General features: G+C 39.7%; 1 protein-coding gene across 1 annotated transcript in view; it reads right to left on the minus strand.

The window, feature by feature from the left end:
- The window catches only part of KALRN (kalirin, RhoGEF kinase), a gene marked incomplete at both ends in the record, with an annotated part of 195,652 nt that overhangs the window by 111,207 nt on the left and 64,453 nt on the right, over nucleotides 1–19,992 (minus strand). The window contains one exon of the mRNA XM_009584498.1: nucleotides 6,907–7,098. Within this exon, the coding sequence (XP_009582793.1) occupies nucleotides 6,907–7,098 (192 nt within the window). The remainder of the gene's footprint in view (nucleotides 1–6,906; nucleotides 7,099–19,992) is intronic.

A 19,992-nucleotide genomic window follows, 5' to 3' on the forward strand; every position in this document is an offset into this window, starting at 1 on the left:
CTCTGATGGGAATATCAGGATGTTTACAAACTGAGCACTTTTTTTTTTTTTTTAAAATCAGCATTTACTTAATCCCTTATAAAAGCATTTGCTTTTTTCACCCCCTTGTTTTGCGATTTCTCTGCTTATACTACTCCCTCTATCAAACTACACTGATTCAGCTCCCAGCAAAAACATCATTTATACTTGTAAAAGGCATAAATTTAAGGTTTGATTTTTCACAGCCCTGCAGTGAGAGGAGGGGCAGGTATTTTCAAAGTCCGGTTTTGTATGCTGCTTTGTATGTATTTCAGCTGTTCATTTTATCCCATTGAAGGAACAAAATTTCCAGCTTTTGAACAAGGCACATGGTACTTCATTCTAACCCTGAAAAGTGCTGGGATGTGAAATGGCCAGTCAGTGAATATTTTTTGTGCAGAGAGCCAGCCTGGGTCATTTTAGTGTTTTATGCTTTCACTGTTTTTTAAATCTGGCCATAATATGAGAAAAGGAACAAAATCACTGTCCAGAACAGGACTAGTGTACAAGTGTGTAAGACAAATACTTTGTGGTACACATCTTCAGAGACCAAGACCTTTTCAGGACTTCTAGAAGTTGACAGCAAGTGGAATTGCTAAACTGATTATCCCCTTCATCACAAGTCTCTTATCTAATGGGCGATTGCTCTGAAATGTCAATATTAACAGTTAAACAACAAATTATTAAGTTCAGTAACATTAACTTTGAATCCTGGGTCAATTTACAATGAATGACAGGATTATACAATATATCCCAGAACCACCATCATGTTTGCTCCATGTTTAACTTTGATTCATTCTGTCAACTCTTCTGATGAGAGTCAACTGCAGCAGACCTTAGCCCCATGAGCTTTCTGCTCCCTGCTTCCCAGCAATTCTGCCACAACGTGAGGGCCAAGCCCTGTCAAAATTAGTGACCTACACTGACATAATGTCCTAATCATGATATTCAACCAAAGCAGAGAGAATTTAATTTCACAGACCGTGGTTATCAAGTAAAATTAAGTTAGCAGTGCCTGCAATAAAACACTGTTACTATTCCTAACTGACAGGGTAAACCCCACTCCCATTACTCACTTGAGTAACCCCACTGATATCTATGGGGTGACCAAGGTGACCTGCTGATATAGGAAATTGCCTGACACTTAATGGTCCAGGACTTTGCTCTCAGTTTCTCATGGCCTTATCAGACAAGCTGCTCAGAGTGAAACTTTCCATACCAGGTATCTGCCTAAGGCTGAACTTGATGAATTTTGAGGTAAAAGGCCCAGAATGAGAGGAAGGGGGAAAAGGACTTTGCCTGTGTTAGAAAAGAAGTCTTATTTCTGTTCACATGAGATGCTCCAGACCCTCCACGCTTTTAAGAAAGGGTTTGAAAAAAGGGTTTGAAATTTTGCAGGGTTTAGCCTTGATGTCAAGAATATACATTATGTCATCCCTGTGAAAATTTGCCCAAATTTGGTCACTCAGAAGACCTCTGCCAAGTTCCAGTTTGCACATGTTCAGTAAGAACCTGTTAAGGGTTTGGCAGTTCATTTTTCTCAACATTGAGTATTTCCCGAGTATACTCATCCCCCCATTCTGTGGGCCAGGTAGACCTGGCAGGCTCCACATACTGAGCACCTCGTCCATCCTATTGCTCTTCTGACCTACCATGGGCCAACAAAGCACAGGGCACATGGCCTGAAACTACACTACTGCCTCTCCTGCTTTTTGCTGCTGTCTTGCAGGACTCAAGGCAACACAAAGGTGGTAATCTGAAACCCACTGAGGTATAAAAAACCTAGAGGTGGTAAAAGATGCTTTTCATGCCCCGAAGAGCTATGAAGCAATTGCAGAACTGCTCTGTAGTTCAGGTAAGACCCATATACTGTAAATGGATCTAAATTCAGTGAAATTCCTTCTTGTTCTTAAATTAGCAACTTCATTATCAGCCAATACAACAAGTAACACAACAAACCTTTACTTCAGTTATATAGAGAATACACTCAGGTACATATACTTGCTCTTAAACACCTACATTAATCGTAAAACCTTAAAATCCCGCCGATGAAGCCAAGAGTTTATTTGCATGTAGATATCACCCACAGCTATCTATGTGTAGCCTCATCTCAACACTTACTTGACAAAAGTAATTCCCAGGCCTTTCTATACTGTTGTTTAAACCCTCAGCACTGAAGCTGTATCAGAAACTGCTGGTAGCACTATTTCGTGCTACTTTAAGCCAGGCAAAACAAAACTACAATTGCTAAACAGAGAAGAAAATCTTTATGGAAAGTAAAGACATTTACAAGATGCTAAGTCATCATTTAATTATGCAAGAGGATTTTAAAAGTTTTTAATGATATGGAAATGGTGACAGAGCTCTTTTGTGTCTACATTTTTATACTTGGAATTGTAAAGTACACTTCAGAACCATAAGTATAAAACTGTGAGACCAACGTAAAATATTAAGATTCAGACAATGAATTACAAGATGTTTTTATTATATGCCTTGAGGTTTTTGAGTCTTCAGGGTGTGATTTTATCACATCTGCAACTTCTTCTCCAGGAGGCTCAAAAATTATTCTCTTTTAAACAAAATGCAATGACAGCCAAGAATCCTGTATCATCATTTGATCCTAGCAGTTGAGAGCTCACAGAAAAATATCAACTATCATGAGATTTGTGATAAAACTGCAAGATCTGACAATCCTGCCAGTAATTGATTCAGATCTGAATTCAGTCATACTTAATCCTGAGAGAAATGATTGGGGTACAAGTCTGTTGAATGCATTTATCCAATTGATAATAATTTATAACTGTACCCTGCCATACAGGTAATTGGATTTGATTCCCAAGGTACCAGGTTTCTGCTCATACCATCAGGAATGGCTTGGCCTAAAAGGGTATGAAAATATTGACTATAAACTAAAAGAGCATAATGAATACTGTAGGACAGTGGGACACACAGCATCTCTTTTATAGGCATGGCAATAGGACAACTACATTACTCATGAGTTATGACACTAACAATCACTTAGGGGACTGCTCTAAATTTATGCCTCTAAAATATTTTTACCATACCAGAAAATCATCATTTCAGCCTACTGCATGTATTCTTAAGTAAGGCCACTTAAAAAAAAAAAAAAAAAATCAAAATTATTGTTATGCTTAATTGACAGTCTTTTCCATATTCCTTCAACTGTATAAGTCAGTGTTTAGCAGAAGGAATCCTCTTACAATGCTTTCATGTGAAACAAGCAGTGATTCAAGTCTACTGTAGTATAAAAAAGAAGCCACTCTTTCATTGCTCACGGGATATCTGGATTTAAATAACTCCCTAATTCAACACTATATATTGTCCTGAAGAAATTCTAGCAAGGCAGATTACAAAAAGAAACATTTCTTTGACAAGATCACTTTTTTAAAATGGGAGCTGTTAAAAGTTTTTCAAATGCTGGGAATCTGAGTAGTCACACGTGGAGATGAAGAGGTGGGCAGAGAACAGGTGAAGCAGTGAGAAGTTCACAATCAGAGCACTCATCCACAGCTGGGAATTATCGCATCGGAAGTGTAGTTCATCTGTGCTAGGAAGACTGTCAGAAGCGACATGTTCATTGCAGGAAGATATTTAGAATATTTCCATAAAAACCATGTCAGTGAGACCAATTCTTTCCACTTAATTCTCCCTTTCACCAGCTCTGTCTCAGTAGATTAATGTATCAAGAAATAACGAGAATTTGGGAAACTTAGATGAAAAATACATCTAGGCCATAGTTTCCTGCATTATTGCCAAGAAAACATGAAGGGAACTGTTTGTTTCAAAGGACATAAGAGAAACAGTTGTTAATAGTTTAAGAAATGGTTTTAAGAACTACAAAGGGTGAAATGAATAATGATGGTTATTATTAAATAACTAATAATGCCCTCTAGAATAACGCAAAATATGTTAGGTGTTAAACATGTTAACATGCCAGTCAAACTGCTTTCTCCTCGCCCCAAGACATTCCCAGGTGATGGGTTTGGATGGGCATCGTACAGTCCAGCATCTGGCACAGCATGGCAGGTAGGAGGGGCAAGGTTAATCAGGGAGGCATGTGTCAGCACTGTAACTGGAATGCCTCCTGGTAAAACAGCACAAATGATCTCAGATCTTCCTGTATTTTACTGCTGCAGCAAAAGGATTTTTTGCCTTGACATCTGCTAGAATTTAAATGTGACTCTGAACTCTTTAACTCAATTAAAACTGCTACTGACTCAAAGGGAATTTTGCATGATAAATCCTGACTTTAAAACTGGAATCTAATGTTATCTTTGTTGTTTGGGACCGAAATCCCAGCAAATACAGTGAATTTATTTTTCAGCAGTTTCATAAAATGAGCATAGATGGTGCAGATCTGACCTGGACAAGTAGGCGAGTGGCTAGAGCAAGAACCTGCATTTGGTCCAGCCCAGCTCTGTAGGCTGGGAGGTCTCACCAGGGCTGAGCACATTTCCTAGTCAGGGCCCCGGGAGGAATCAACTGAGATCAGTTGGTGTGAAACAGAGAAAGGACATAATAGTATCACAGGAATGGTGGCAAAGGAAAGACATTTGTATTTCTTCATTTTTGAGGAATCCAGCTATCTGGTTTATATTGATATTAAAGAACGACAATTACATTGGTTAACTTGCCATTTTACAATATACATGAAGTGCCAAGCAAGGCCAAGCAATGAGTCATTTCTACTTGAGCAAATCTATTTATAGCATAAAAAGGCAAATATAGATCCAAACATGTGCTAAGGCTCTCTTGTTGTAATGCTTTGCCCTTTGCACCAGGTCCCCCCTGGCAGTCCTTGGTTACTTCACTGTGTCTGTGGGGATCCCCACAGCTGGCAGACAAATACTAAAACCGCAGCGACTTCCTCACTTATTATTTTTGGCAAAAAAATGAGGTATTGGGCTCTGTGACTCCCACCAGTGCAGAAACTTGTCACTGAAGGAGGCAGATAGTGACACACAATGGAATTCAGTGAACCTGCAGAAAACCAGAGTGTTTGGCCCCCACAGGAGTGAATTAACACAGGGGTAAGGAAGTGAAAACTTCCTTTCTCTTGCAGAGCTACTGTGCATCCTCCGATGTTGGGGCACTGCTGGAGACTGCAATAACTTTAGCAGTCTCTTTGCAAGACGCTGTCATTCATTCTGATGATGGTGGATTCCTGGGTCCACCCTGACTTTGCTGATGTCCCAGTTTTGTGCTACAGCTCCCTCATCTGTTCCTCTGGGGAGAGAGAGGCACCCGGAGTCTGTCCACTCTGGATCTCCCTAAAACTGACAGCAAGTACTTACTGAGCTTTCCAAAAAGGCATCACAGCACCAATCTGTCCCATGGGTAAACATCAATGAGGCAGAGATTTAGGGTTTACTCTTAATATCTAGTAACAGCATTGATGCTGTCACAAAAGACTGGTTTTTTAATAGTTTCAAAAAAATGTGCATTTTTATACATCTGCATTTTATATACACCAAAACAGGGCTCATTAAAATCAGGTCAGTGGAGCAGGCAAATTCCCTTCTTCTTGAAGAAGGGTAGAAGTGAGTATAGTGCACTGCAATCGAAAGCCCTTCATACAGGGAAGCTCTAGTTCCCAAACCCAAATTAGGCTACACAGTACCAGTAATCATCAGAAGAAATTTAGATGATAGAAAACATATTATACTGATAACTTCCTGGAGTCATGCCTATCTTTGTGTTACTAGTCACCACCTGCATAGGTGAAGCGAGGTTAATCACAGTAGGAAACTGTTATGAAATAATTTTGACTGAGGAAATAACCAATTAAGTTTCCCCTGCGGCAGACAAGCATAGCTGCAAGCGTTTGAGCTACTCTGGAAACAATAGTACTATTCACAAACTTAAAGTAACTAGATTTTAGTATATTGCAGAAGCAGGATGTAAAAGGAAAACCTTCATGTATCAACAGCTATAATGGACACACTGTAACTCCAACTATCTTCCATATATATGTGTGTGTGTGTGTGTGTGTGTGTGCATACATATGCATACAGCTTCTATTTAAGGAGGCTCCCCAACATGCTGAAGGCTGCTACACACAACTTGTTTGTAACATGTAAACGCAGGCAAAGCTTTCAGCTTCTAAGAGCATCTTTCTGATCAAGTATACTTTTGCAAACAGATGCTGCAGAGCATGAAAACAACCTTTCTGACTAATTCCATCTTTCTCAGCAGAAACCCTATTTTTAAAAGTCACTCATCACTGAATAGCCTTTGGTCTGCAGAAAAATGTGAAGTATGCTTTAATTACATCCCCAGTGGCCTCCCATTTGATGTCCTGTCCACTGTATCTCTGGCGAGACAGCCTTATCTCTGGATATTTTTCAATTACACTAAACAGCATTTACTCAGGTCCTCGCTGATTCATTGTATCAGTATGTGGCTATTTGCTCTTTAAACCATAATTTTGAAAAGTGAAGTCTGCCTCATTAAACAATGTAAGATTTCCAGTAACACTTAATAATAATGGCTACATTAATTAACATTACATTCAAATGGAACCCCTCTGAAGATATGTATCACACTGCTAGCATGTTTATACCTAATGTGTTAATATCAACTCATGTTCGTACAGAGAATTCTTGCTTTATAACAACACGTTCTAGCTGTGAATTAAGCACCGCTTGATACGTTAGATATACTGTCCCTATATTTTAATGTACTATATCAGTCAGATGTTTCATTCACATTTTGCTTCCTCTTTACAACAGTTAGTCATATGCATCAAATGAACTGGATATCATCCCTGCATGGTGAAGATGCCTTTTCAATGTCATCTGAGTTTTCAGAATCAGCCTCTTGCAACACTCCGCAATACACAGAAAAATTCCCTTATGCACATCTTACCTCTTTGGTGTGGGTATGGAAGGAGACTGACATGTCCAAGAGAAGTTTCCTCTGTTCCACCCTCCGGACAAAGTCCTGAATCCGTACTTCCAGATGCCGGGCTGCTTTATAGATCTCTTCAGGGTCACATTCCCCAGTCTGAGCCAACTGCTCTGCAGCCTCCAAAAGCTTGTCTGCATTGGTGTACGTATTCTACCAGCAAACAAAGCAAGAAACGGAGTATGAGTAATACAACTGTGGCAAGTAAACCCCTGAAACAGGCTGTTTATACTTTCAAAGGCATGAAAGCAAGTGATTACCAGAATTTTAAAACAATAGTAATAATTCCTACTGGCACTGCCATCTGTGAAAGGAGAATGTATAAAGCCACTAATAGACTAATCCCTGAGTACACATAAAATAATTTATTTGAAACACACCACCCTGGCCCAATCCTGCCAGGCACAGCAACAGGACTGTGCACTTGTTTATTTCCAAGTCCCCTGGAATTTCTCAAAGATAATGTAATGACGCAAGTGGGACTAACCACCTCAGAAGCCTAGGTGCCTCATGTGACACTCGGCTACAAGCTCGTTGCAAAGGCCTCCCAACGGCTATCACATTACAGCATGTAATCATGTTAGCCAGAGATGTCTCAGCCTCAAGAAACATTTGCCTTTCACTGGCTTTTGTGAGATAACTTGAGAAGACTATGTCTTCAAGTTCCTTCTATATATTTTCCTCTCATCTACTGTTCTGTCTCACATTTCTAAATGGAGTAAGTCTATTTGATTATCTTGCAGCTGCCAATATGTAATGCTCAGATTGCTTTGGAATGTTATCATGTCCAGTCTGTCCGAGGTACGTACCTGCCCCTCCATAAGAATTTGAAGACTTCACCAACCTGAATAGATTTACCCCACAGCCACAGCCTTTGCAATATGAGATGTATTACCCCTACTTTACAGAGAGGGAACTGAAGAACGCAGAAGCTAAGCGATGTACCCAAGACATGCCAGACTGTGGAGGAACAGAGGTGAATTCCATCAAAATTATCTCAGCTTTCAAACTACCTGCCCATCCTTTCTCTCCCTCTTTCACATTTCTGGAAAACACCACTGAACTAATACACCAGAGAGTCCCCCAAATAACAGCAGAAATGGAAAGGGAGTGCAGTCATCTTCTCCGTAGCCATGGAGCTATGGTTTACTCAGCTACGTTTAGCTAACTAAATGTAGCCAGCCCTTGCTGTCATAGAAAAGCTTTCTTCACTCAAGTTGAGGCCAATAGCTCTATGGCATTTAACACTTGCAAATATAAGGAGAGACAAAGATATCAGCTTAAGGGTGTTTCCAGTACCGGGTGAGATCTTCAGAAATGCTCAGCGTTGGCCTAAGACTGCTCCCACTGGGAATTTTAACCTCCCCATCAACAGAAGCAGAATTGTAGCGCTTTCCTTTTCAAAATCCTACTGAGAATCCTCCTCAGTTTAAAAATGCATTAATTTTATACATATACACCAAATACCTTTGAACACTGTGGACACACATGTACTTCTGAGCATTAAAGGAACACTGTCAGACATAAAAGCCATGAATCAAGTCATGTTATTCTTACTTAGATAATATCCTGCTGTAGTCAATAGTTGTTGCTGGAGAAAATATTCAATACAAAGATGAGACACTGGCCTCCAAGTGTTTAATGGGGGAAAATATTTCCAGTTATAAAAAGCAGAAAGAAAACAGCTCATTCACTGTTCATTTTCCCAGTTTCTGAGGGCTGACTATAAATGTACAGTATTTGCATTTCTCCTTTTGGACTGTGAAGAACATATTCTAGACAGTTTTGTTACCAATAGTAAATATTTATTGCCTCACTTTCAGGCCATGGCTATAATGGTTAGGTTGTTAACAGTGGCAAAATGTTATGTTTTAATAATCATTTTTTGGAAACCTCTTTAGCTGAGAATTTGTAAAAAATGTTCCTTTTAATATGATCTGAATTAGGGTCCAGTTTCACTTAACAGCATCCTTTCTGAATGATCCTTTTCCAATAGTATTTGGAGATAATGCCAAAGCTAGCACTATTTTTCAAAGTCTACTCCACTCCAGGGTTTTTCACACATTACCACTACGACAGCTCAAACACCAGTCCACCTCCCTGGGGAGAAGGTTGTCCCCTGCTTTTATTTATAATATTTAGTACACTTTTAAATGCATTCACTCTCTGCTTATGACACAGATTTGAGACACAAACACGTTCGCTGAAATACAGTATGAATGCAGCTTTGCTGCATTTGTCCCTAACACACTTATGTTCATCTCTGCTGAAAAGCATTACAAGTTTACTGACTCCAACATGTGATGTACCTAATTACATCTAGATGAGGTCAGTTCACCAATATGATGATCAGATATAAATACACTGCATGGTGAAAATGGTGTAGGCTGAGCCCTAGATTTCAGGGAAAAAAGTAGTGCAGATTGGCCTCAACAGAGGCTCTGGACACACTGCACAGACAGTAATGGATGCAGTGGGCACGGGGTTCTCCAAAGGCAAAGGGGATTTTCTGCTAGGAAGCTGGCTGGATGTGGAAGGAGGTACACGCAGTGTTTCCCCTGGGCTGTGCCAGGCACTGTCAGCCTACAGTGGTGCTTCCCCTGAAGCGTTCATACCTAATTTTGGACACGTTTGCTTAAATGTGTGGTGCACAAGGAGCCTGAACACAGCACATTTTAAGTATGGTGAAATTTTTGTTCACCTCTTTTTCTGTTATTTTTGTCCACAGTTCCCAGCTAAGTGTCTGGGTTTTAAAAACAGGTGCAGCTTATGATAGGAAAAACACTATTGGCTTTATGCCTGTCATTCTAGAAGGAAGGCCTGGTGCTGAGAGATTTCCATCTCACTGTTGCAGATTTAAGACGTTTAGATACATTTCAGATAAGCAACCACATTTGGGAGTTAACCATACTCGCCTTGAACCTCAGAGTTTCATGTATTCGTGAAAGGATTGTCATCTACTGTCAGATGAGATATAAACACAGCACAGGCCAAACAAGCTAGAGGCTAGTTATTTGGTGAGGGCCTGCACTACTTTTGTTCTGTTCATTTGCTTCAAGTGCACATAAATCACATCAGAAGTTGTTACACATATCAAATATTTTCATGTACATTTATTTCTCTAGAAGTGCTGAACTAAAGCTATGTTGAACGTGAGAGCTTCATCCTGGTTGGTACCATAATGCTGCACTGCTTGCCTGCTTCATACGTTTTCATCCTGAGCTCACTCTCTTGTTAGTAAGCTCTTCAGAGTACAGACCCTTATTTCATTTTTTTGAAGCACTTTATACTTTTTTGGTGTGACATAACCCTGGATCAGGCAGGGTGGGATCTGGAAGGATCTATCACGAGCACAGGATCTACATACATCTCCAAACTGGCATCAAAACTTTGGAAGAAGGTAAGAGCCAATGCAACCGCAGATGGAAATTTTTGCTACTAGAAGGACAATCATGGCTGTCCCCTTTTCTGCAAACCACAGATCGATGGAAGGTTTGCTGTAGCATCCTGAGGAAGGTGACACCAAAAATGGCTAATCCCTCCAGAGGGAATATCCCTGGAAGAATCTGTCTTCCACATCTGTGGAAATTAGTTCCTGTCAAACAATAATAGCACAAGTTCCACAGAAAAATAATCTATGATTTATAAAATGATATGCTCTCTGAAAATTTAGGGGCGTGTGGTATTTTTTCCTAACGTTGCATTAACCTCTGAGAGAACTGTCATATGTAAACCCTTGAAATTCTCGCTGATCTGCTAACGGGCATTTTTGCACCGTTTCAAGTACATTCTGCACCGTTTCAAGTCAAAACCAACTTCCACCTCAAATCTCTCAATAACCTTTCTATACTCGTCTTTGCGTAATTACCTATTTCAATCATTAAATCTGCCATCACAAGCAAACGAAACTGCACCCTTCAGGTTTTAGAATGGAAATGGCTGTAATATATGCCTTTGGAATTCATTTTAGACAGAACCAGGAGGCTTTCGTATCTCTTCTCTTTCTTGCAAATAAGAAAAAAGAAACACAATTATGGAAAAAAAAATAGACTAGCAAAACCTATACAACAATCCCTACCACAATTTGGAATCAGAGGTGATTGTTTTCCTATCCTGTGGCAATATTTACTAACAGGATTCCCATAACTTTGGTTCATTAATTATTAACAGTTTGATATTCTGTACCAAGTTGAAAAAAAATGGTTTATGAAAAAGCTGATGTGAAATTTGCCTGTTACATTTATCATGCTTTCTTTTGCATTTCAGACCAACAAGTGCCAAAATGTCTGGATCCATTTCCATCTCTGACCCAGGTAGCAAATCTCAGCCGAGATTCCACCGTGTCTCCAGGTTAATGCATATGAAGCCATCACTGCATTGGAAATGCACTATGCAAACGCAGATCTTTCAGCAAACTACCTAAGAGATTTCCTTAAAGTTGAAAGAAACATCACTTTCTCCGTCATCTTTGTGCCAGAGAAGTGTTTCGTCAACTGTTCTCTCCAAATCTTTTAAACCCAGAGTAGGAGTTGCACTGATTCTCAACATCAGAGAGCATTGGCTGTATGTAGTTTGTGCTTGGCCTCATCTGTTATACAGGAAATAGCATTGCAGTGATCAGTACAAGTGAACCAAAGGGACCAAATTCTGCTTTGAAAGTATTTGGCATTTTTTTCATAATTAAAAATAAATAAATAATTAAATTTAAAAATACTGAATAATGCATCAGTTAATTCTTGGACCAATATAAGGTTAGAGGCAGCAGAACAGAAATACTTTGCCTTTCTTATTTATGATACGTATTGCAAGCTAAAGAAGTCTAATATCTTAGTCACTTAGAAACAAATTAGAATAGAATGGAATAGAATAGTTCAGTTTGAATGGACCTACAACAATCATCTAGTCCCACTTCAGGGCTGACCAAAAGTTAAAGCATGTTATTAAGGGCATTGTCCAAATGCCTCTTAAACACTGACTGGCCTGGGGCATCGACCACCTCTCTAGGAAGCCTGTTGCAGTGTTTGGCCACCCTCTCGGTAAAGAAATGCTTCCTAAAGCCCAGTCTGAACCTCCCCTGACGCAGCTTTGAACCATTCCCACGCGTCCTATCACTGGATACAGGGAGAAGGGATCAGCACCTCCCTCTCCACGTCCCCTCCTCAGAAGCTGTTGAGGTCTCCCCCTCAGCCTCTTTTTCTCCAAACTAGACAAGCCCAGAGTCCTCAGCAGCTCCTCATAGGACATGCCTTCCAGCCCTTTCACCAGCTTTGTTGCCCTCCTCTGGATGCATTCAAGTATCTTAACATTCTTTTTAAATTAAAAACAAAAACAAACAAACAAAACAAAAACAAAAAAAAAGAAACGTACCAATCATATGTATTTGTACTTTTCACTGACCCCTCCCCACATTTTTAAGGCATCAATCAATATAGTGCAGCATTTTGGTTTCAACCCAAGTGCATTTTCACAAAACAGTTCCAGGTAGTTTTCCCTCTGCACTTGTAACTAGTTTATTGCTGCATGTTTCTAGGCAGATTACATTAAAAATAGCTGTGTCTAATGGTAGTCTAGGGCAGAGTTCATGGCCCAGATCTTGTTTTCCAGAACAATCTCCCCTTGCACAGTATTTTATTTTATTTGTTTATTATATTTAAGAGATTTTCATGGTAACTGTCTCCAAGATCTCCAATGTGTTGTGAACCATGCCGATCAGCCAGAAAAAGATGTTTAGTTGTATACATCAGGAAAAACATGAGGTAGGGGAACCGGGCAGGTGATCAGATACACTATCGCATTAAACACAAATGACATACCCTAGACACTGCACTTCCTAAGTAGATGTTCAGATATGCTGAAGGGGAATGAGGCAGCACTGGTTTGCCTTATGTGTGTTAATCAAGTTCTGGGGCTGTGAAAGGCAGTTCCAGGCAAAGAAAGGTTCCTCATATTGATTCAGAGAGCTTTGTCACCTAGGTTTTACCATGTAAAAGGCACGGAAGAGATGGCATCTCTAGAGGCCAGTAAGTACTGACTAGAGAGAGAACTTGGATGACTAGCTTAGATCTGATCTTCTTGACTAAAGACTAGTGATGTGAATCCCATCTTATGCCTGCAGGCTGAAGCTTAGGAGACTTATTAGGCTTTCTCTGATGTGATATCTCCTTTATGTTCTTTAGAGTCGTGACTCGACTCTTCAACACCAAAGACAAAATCGCAGTATTATTACTCCTGCTGTGAAGATGGGATGTCGAGACAAAGTTCAAAGCCTGATCCATCTCTCACTGAAAACAGTAAAAATGATCTTAACTGACTTCAGTGAGAACTGGGTCAGCCTCCTAATCATTTACTCAAGATCACAGGAGGAGACAAAAATGGCAAAGGGCTAAAAATAGAACTCCGGAGGCCTCGTACCCCTGTTCTGTGCATAGACAGCAGGTAGCACTCCTCCCTGCAGAAATTACAGCACGATTCACATTCACAAAATGATAATTATGGCGCTGATTCTGCATTTCTTCTCAATCCTTATAAACTATTGTTATCCTTAATTATGAAGCTCAGTTACTGCTATCAGATTCTTAGCTCAAGCCATTTTGTTAAAGTTAGCTCCACTTTTTTGTTTAGGTTAAGTGATCTCACAGTCAGGCTTTTATGGAGAATTATATCTTTAGTAATTTGATATTCTAAAGCTAAAATGAGTGACCACAATGAAGCATGTCTTTGATAAATAAATCTGGGGCTTAGGGAAGCATCCATCTTTGTCAAAATTCCTCCTCCCTTAAGAAGGGCAAAGGCTAAGTGCATATGATGATCTAATGTAAGATGTGATTTTATTCAGTTTGAATTTCACATAATCAAATCAAGACCTGTATTCTTACTTGTGCTCTATTGCTCTAATTCAAAACAGACTTACCAGGAATTACAGTTATAGAAGTTAAAGGCAGAACATCTCTCTGAGGTCATGCAGCCACTTGCTCTATCAGTACAGGATTGTTCCCTACTGTACACTAGAATGGAAACTTCTTCAGACCTTTTTAAAACATATCCAGGCTAATGAAGTTTCCATCACCTTCTTTTGCAGACTGTTCTTCCCTATAGATACGGCAAGTCATCTTAAGTTTTTCTTGTCATAATTTTGCCCCATTCTCCTTGCACTGTCCTTGAAGTTTGAGCTTTTCAAGTACTACAGCCTGTTCTATTCATCTTTTGATGGACACGTAAGAACATGCCTACCTTTAAATGAGAGAATCACATCTGTTTTAGTTTAACAAATGAGAGTCTCAGGTAAGTTTGTGAGCACAAGCATGCGTGAGTGTGTGTCCAAGCATCAACCACTTGACAATTCCAATGAAATTACTACTATCCTCAGAACTGCATCTATCTGCGAGCATAGTCTAGGAACCAGAGTGCCTGGAATGTCACCTATGCTTCAGCACACCAGCAATGCATAGAAAACCTCTCTCCCAGCTCCTGGAAAAGTTATCTTTGCAGCTGGTACATGGGGTTGAAATGTCCTTACGCCTCTCATCTCCCATTGTGGGACTATGGCTCATTCACAATGTTTTAAATTATTTTTCTTCAGACGTTTTCTGGCTGAGCATCTGTATTTACTGATCCACTGTTACTTCTTTCCTCACTGACATTTGAAGCTTAGCTCAGTTCAGGAACATCCACAGATTTGGGGAATGTGAAGTTTGTTCCCATTTCAGATAGCTGAGAGGCCAGATACAATACCATGCTGGTACTAATTACTACTTTACACCTCCAGATTTCAGTGGATTATCTAAGCATAAGGGATTTTTCAGCATCAATAAGAAATAAACAGCTCCAAGGAATGACGAGGTGGATATGACACAGCATCCTCACTAACCATTGTCAAGAACCAGGTATTTTTCTATGTATCGTTATCCGGTATTTATTATTTTCCCTCAGGGTTCACATACAAATTGAGATGAATTTATTATTTGAATTTAAAAGAATGACACTTACACGTTACATCAAATGCTGAAACTGCAGATAAATTGTTTAAAACCTATCTTAGACCTTCAAACTAATAAATAAGCAAGATTAGAATTAACAGCTGGCAATACGTTAGCTAAAAGAATTCCTCTTTGTGCTATTTCATATTGAGTGCTTACTTTAGATTAAAAAAATGTTGCCTATGGTATATTTTATCACATCAACAGTTCACCTCAATCAGGAGCACAGTCATAAATCAAGTACAGAATACTCTTATTACCATAATAATGCTAATTAACTCCAATGGGATCACAACCATTATTCAATGAAATGCCACTGAAACATATAGTGAAATAATGTTTTAAATGCCATCTAATATCACATATCATATCCAATATTAATAACTATGCAAAGACACATAGATGCAACGTACATGCACATACCACATACACACAAAGAACAAGCTAACTTCTTAGCTCAGTGTGGTCAGCTTAACCATCACTGAATTTTTCTATCGCTATGGAAAAGTATCACCTATGCAAGGACTTTACTTTGAATGCCTCCAAAGCTATTTTCTTCTTCTAAATCAGAATGCTCAAAAGTGTATTTGGCAAAGTTCTAGACTTTTCAAATGTCTGCTTAGAATTTTTTTTTTTTTAAATGTTGCAAGATTCATCTTTATTTTTGTTGCAAGGGGGAAGACAAAGGATTTCATTCTTTTTGTAGGCAAAAAGACTACACCCACCAAAGGCTTCTCCTGGAACCTGGGAAACTTCCTCTTTCCACCCTATTTTATTTTAATGAGTATATATGTGCAATCTCCTCTGTTAAATAAACCACTAAGCACTTGCTTTATATGAGATAATTAAATAGTCCTACTCTTTCCAGGGAAGCAATCTGCACACTTCACGTTATAAGGAGGGAATATCACTGCAGGATTACACTGGTGTCTGATACACATCCTTGAAGAAGGTGCAGTTTAAACTACCAGAAATATCTTTACACTTTGTGAGATGGGATTTAAGAAGTTTTGATCTACAAAACTTCACATAGGAGCTGGAAGAACACCCCTTTGGCACAAGAATGAAGTTTTAATCCCACAAAGCCAACTTCGGCATCCTTCCTGAGGCAAGAGATGTTGCCAGCTGAGACAGCAGTGCTGCCCCAGGAAGGCTCATCCACTCCATCTAAGACACAAACAACCCCATTTACAAACTAAAGAACCATCAGAGGAAACAATTTTCGGAGACTGCATTGAAAAAAATTTGACAGTTTTGACTGAGGTGGTCTCACAGCCCTTCAAAGCCAGCAGTTGTACCTCACTTTGGCACCTTAGGGCACCCTAAATAGAAAGAGTATCTACTTAATATGGAGGCTCATTTCGTGCTTATAGGGGAAGGAGTAGGAAATATGATGGTAGGGTTATGCAGGTAAAGATCAATTGATACTCTTTGGAATATTTCTTTTTTCTGTCACCCTACTGCTCTTCTGGGAGAAGCATACCTAAACAGCGTATTAAAATGAAATGATGAAATACTCCTGTTGCTGTTAAATATTTTCAGTATTTTATGGACTCTACAAGGATGTAGAAGAATTAGGGAAGATACCTGAAATTGATGATTATTGGCCAAGTTTTATCCTAGCATTTGATCCTTGGTAATAGCCATAAAAAGAGCTTGATCCCTTCTTTTTGAGAACACCCTTGCACAGTAACAGGCACGTGGAAGTGAGCAACAGCAAAGACAGCAGAACAATGAAGACAACATAACCAACTAAGATGCCATTATACAGTAGTTCTGGTATCAGACATGAAACCGAACTGGTTTTAAGGCCAGAAAATAATATAATCTGATATTGGTTAGTGTTATGCAGCACAGTGAGTGTACCAGTAAAACAGTATTATCAATGCACAATGACTTGATAACTGGGTGATTAGCAGAGTGTATGAATGAGAGCTGCTCAAGTGACTGTAAGGTAACTGAGCCTTTGAAACTCAGCAAAGGTGAGGAAAGCTTTTTTTTTTTGTAGCGATGACAAGGGAACACAAGAAGGCAAACTGTCAGGAGTGAAATGTAGCATTTTGAAAGCTTCTCAAATGATAAATACCATCAGCAAGCTCAGATAGTTCACAGCAATGCCCCAGAACCTGTTTATGATAAGGGAAAAGGGAAAGCGAGTGGAGAAACAAAGAAACGTGTGGCAGCTCGGAGGTGAGCAACAATCTAGGAAGGCACAGTATTGTTTTCTGTCCCAAAGGCTCAGCTCGCATCTTTTCCAAGCCCTGCAGACATAAGTACAATCATGACAGCTTTATCAAGTCCTGCCGGTCTCCTGAATTGAAATAACTTCAGGCATTCTGGGTTTAATACCATGCTCACAGTTTGGAGATTGCAAAGACACAGCAACGACAGTATTAAAAGGCTTTGGACTGTCAGCAGCACTGGGAAAAGTTAGTACCAAATACAACTGGCAGCACTGCTGCCTTGAAAACAGAGGCAGAAATAAACCTACAAGGATGTGAATTCAGTAAACTGCCTGGCTTGTTTCTAGTGTCTAGGTTTTTATGAAACTTGCTTTAAATAAGACAGCAAAGCATTTCCTCTCCCTGTTTCCCCCACAACTATGCGCCTTTATTTCCATTAATGTAGAGACAGGTTATAACATCTTTCCTGAAGCACATTTTGAGCGACATGGGACTGTTTATAGAATGAGATAACGTTTAACAGAAGAAAATTCAGCAAAACTTTGTCCCAAATTCTCCAAAGCTTTCAGCTTAAGAATTCCTATATAGCCGCATATAGAGACTAGGCAGTCTGGAGCACAACACAGTACTGCATATACATCACGCAACAATCATACTTTCTTTCTGTCTGGTAACATGTGACAAAAATATTACTATATGCAACACAGGCTGCTGCAAATGGTAAGTCTACCACAAATACATCATAGGACCTCAAGATTTGGAGTGAACTCTGTTTTGCCGTAAGTTAAAGGCCACCTCTGACAAGCAAACTCACGTTTGACAGAAAAAACACATAGGAAGATACGCCCCAGCCTTTTGGCAGGGTCAGTGCACTGCTGCTACCTCAGGAGGGATACAGAGATTTAATGAAATTTTTGCCGCTGCTCCTTTGCAACACAGATTACCTCCCCGACACACTGCATTGCATCAGCTCCTATGCACGAACCCAGGTGAGAGTGGTGCAGGAAATGGGCATCATGTCATGTGGTGCAGCTGAGCTAGTGTCATGTGCCAGCAGCATCTATATTCCCTCTAGACTCAGAGGGAAGCAGGGAGTGCTTTGGTGTTCTTCTGGATCCCTTCTATTTGCCCAGGTAAGTTTAACTTGTAGCAAAGATTCACTTAAAAATTGGTCTTTCCATCCAGAGTAAACCTCATACTTCAGTACACTGCCTGCTGGAGACAAAACACGTGATGAAAATAAAACACCAACACCTCTGTTTTGTTGACAATTTCCGTTTGGCAGAAGGAGGTTTATCAACATACTCTGTGAACAGGAATGGTAACACACCATCTGCCTACCACTCAGATAACCTCCGTCCCCATCCCCCTGCTCTCTGGACCTCAGATAATTTGATGGTGAACGCCCCTCTGCTATCTACAATAATAAATCAGCCTCCCCAGCTTCAGTTAAAGTTGACGTAACTTTTTACTTCATCTCCTTGTTCCAGCTCAGCGTCCTTAGGAGCAGGTCAGCAAGATGGTCCCTTTGGATTTAGAATCTCTTCACTGTCAACATTAATTCAGCTCTCCGTCATGGTTTACACATTGGAATTTGTTTCAAATGAGTAGAAACCATTCTCTGTATCTTATTAGATTTATAAACCAATTTTTCATCACCCTTATTTCCCTGAATGTGAACTGTCTGTACAGCTTACCCATCAAATTAGTTCTTCAGAGGTGCCACCAAAACAAAATGGACTAAGGGCTTAGTCTTCCCTAAAACTTAAAAAGATTAAAGTCTTCTGTAACAGCTAGTGAGATGTACTGCATATTTATAATGAGGAAAAATAAAAGGTGTTTTCACTACCCTGGAAGTAATACACCATTTTAGTTATTTATCTATTTAATACCAGACTTACTCATATACTTTAGACAAGTTCCAGACAGGAACTAACATTTTTTCATGTTTGTCAGAAAGCATTCATATGGGGCGCATTTAAAAAATGTGTTCTACTGTGTGAAATTCAATTCAGGTTATCCATAATCACAACAAAGATTTAGAAAGATAGCATTTTTTTATTTCTGGCTCTTATTAGGCGGCCACACATGATCTGAGATAAATATATCTTAATAATGACTTACAATGAGAGATCTGGTACAGAACAGTATTCCCACTAGAAATCTTCGTGCTATAAAATGTACTAATTTTTGGCATGTACTAGATCTCCAGGAATATTGCAGGCATATGAGATACTGCCTCTACAGTCAACATCTGCCAAATTTTTTACTACAAAAAATCCTGAGAGCTTTCTAATATATTCTTTATTTAATGTTGCCAAATCCTTCCCTCTCCCTATCCAATCCCCCTTCCTCCAAAAATCCCAAATCAGGCCCCCAAAGGATAAGACTGGACATACTATGAGACAAAAACAAAGATCAGAGAAATTCTCTTTGAGTTGTCTTTTGATCTCTCTCTGCCTGCTACCCCAGAGTCCCAGTTTTGTGCCAAATCCCAAGCAGTAGGATCTAGGCACCTGCCCCCACCCCTGGAGGCATGCCCAGCAGGTCCAAGCAGCAATTCACACTCTCCTCACCATTCTCATTCCAAAATAATCTTATTTTGTGTCCCTATCCTAGCACACAAATCAGATTCTGCTCTGTGCTCTGAAGTATCTTTTCTTCTGTCCCACATTTACACGTGACTAAAAGAAAACTAAATTTACAATGGTTAAGTGAACTAGTGACCCAATTACCAATCCCAGGGGAAGCGCACACTCTGGTGAGTTGACTGATATTTCAGTGTGGCTGCCCAGCCCTGGCTGTGCTGTGAGGCTGCTTCTCTCCCATTTGGTTTTCAATGCATGACAGAGCAGCAGAGTCGGAATGGAGCCCATCACTCGGCGTGC

The sequence above is a fragment of the Fulmarus glacialis genome, unplaced genomic scaffold, assembly GCF_000690835.1.
Source record: "Fulmarus glacialis isolate BGI_N327 unplaced genomic scaffold, ASM69083v1 scaffold3929, whole genome shotgun sequence".
Classification (NCBI taxonomy): Eukaryota; Metazoa; Chordata; class Aves; order Procellariiformes; family Procellariidae; genus Fulmarus; species Fulmarus glacialis.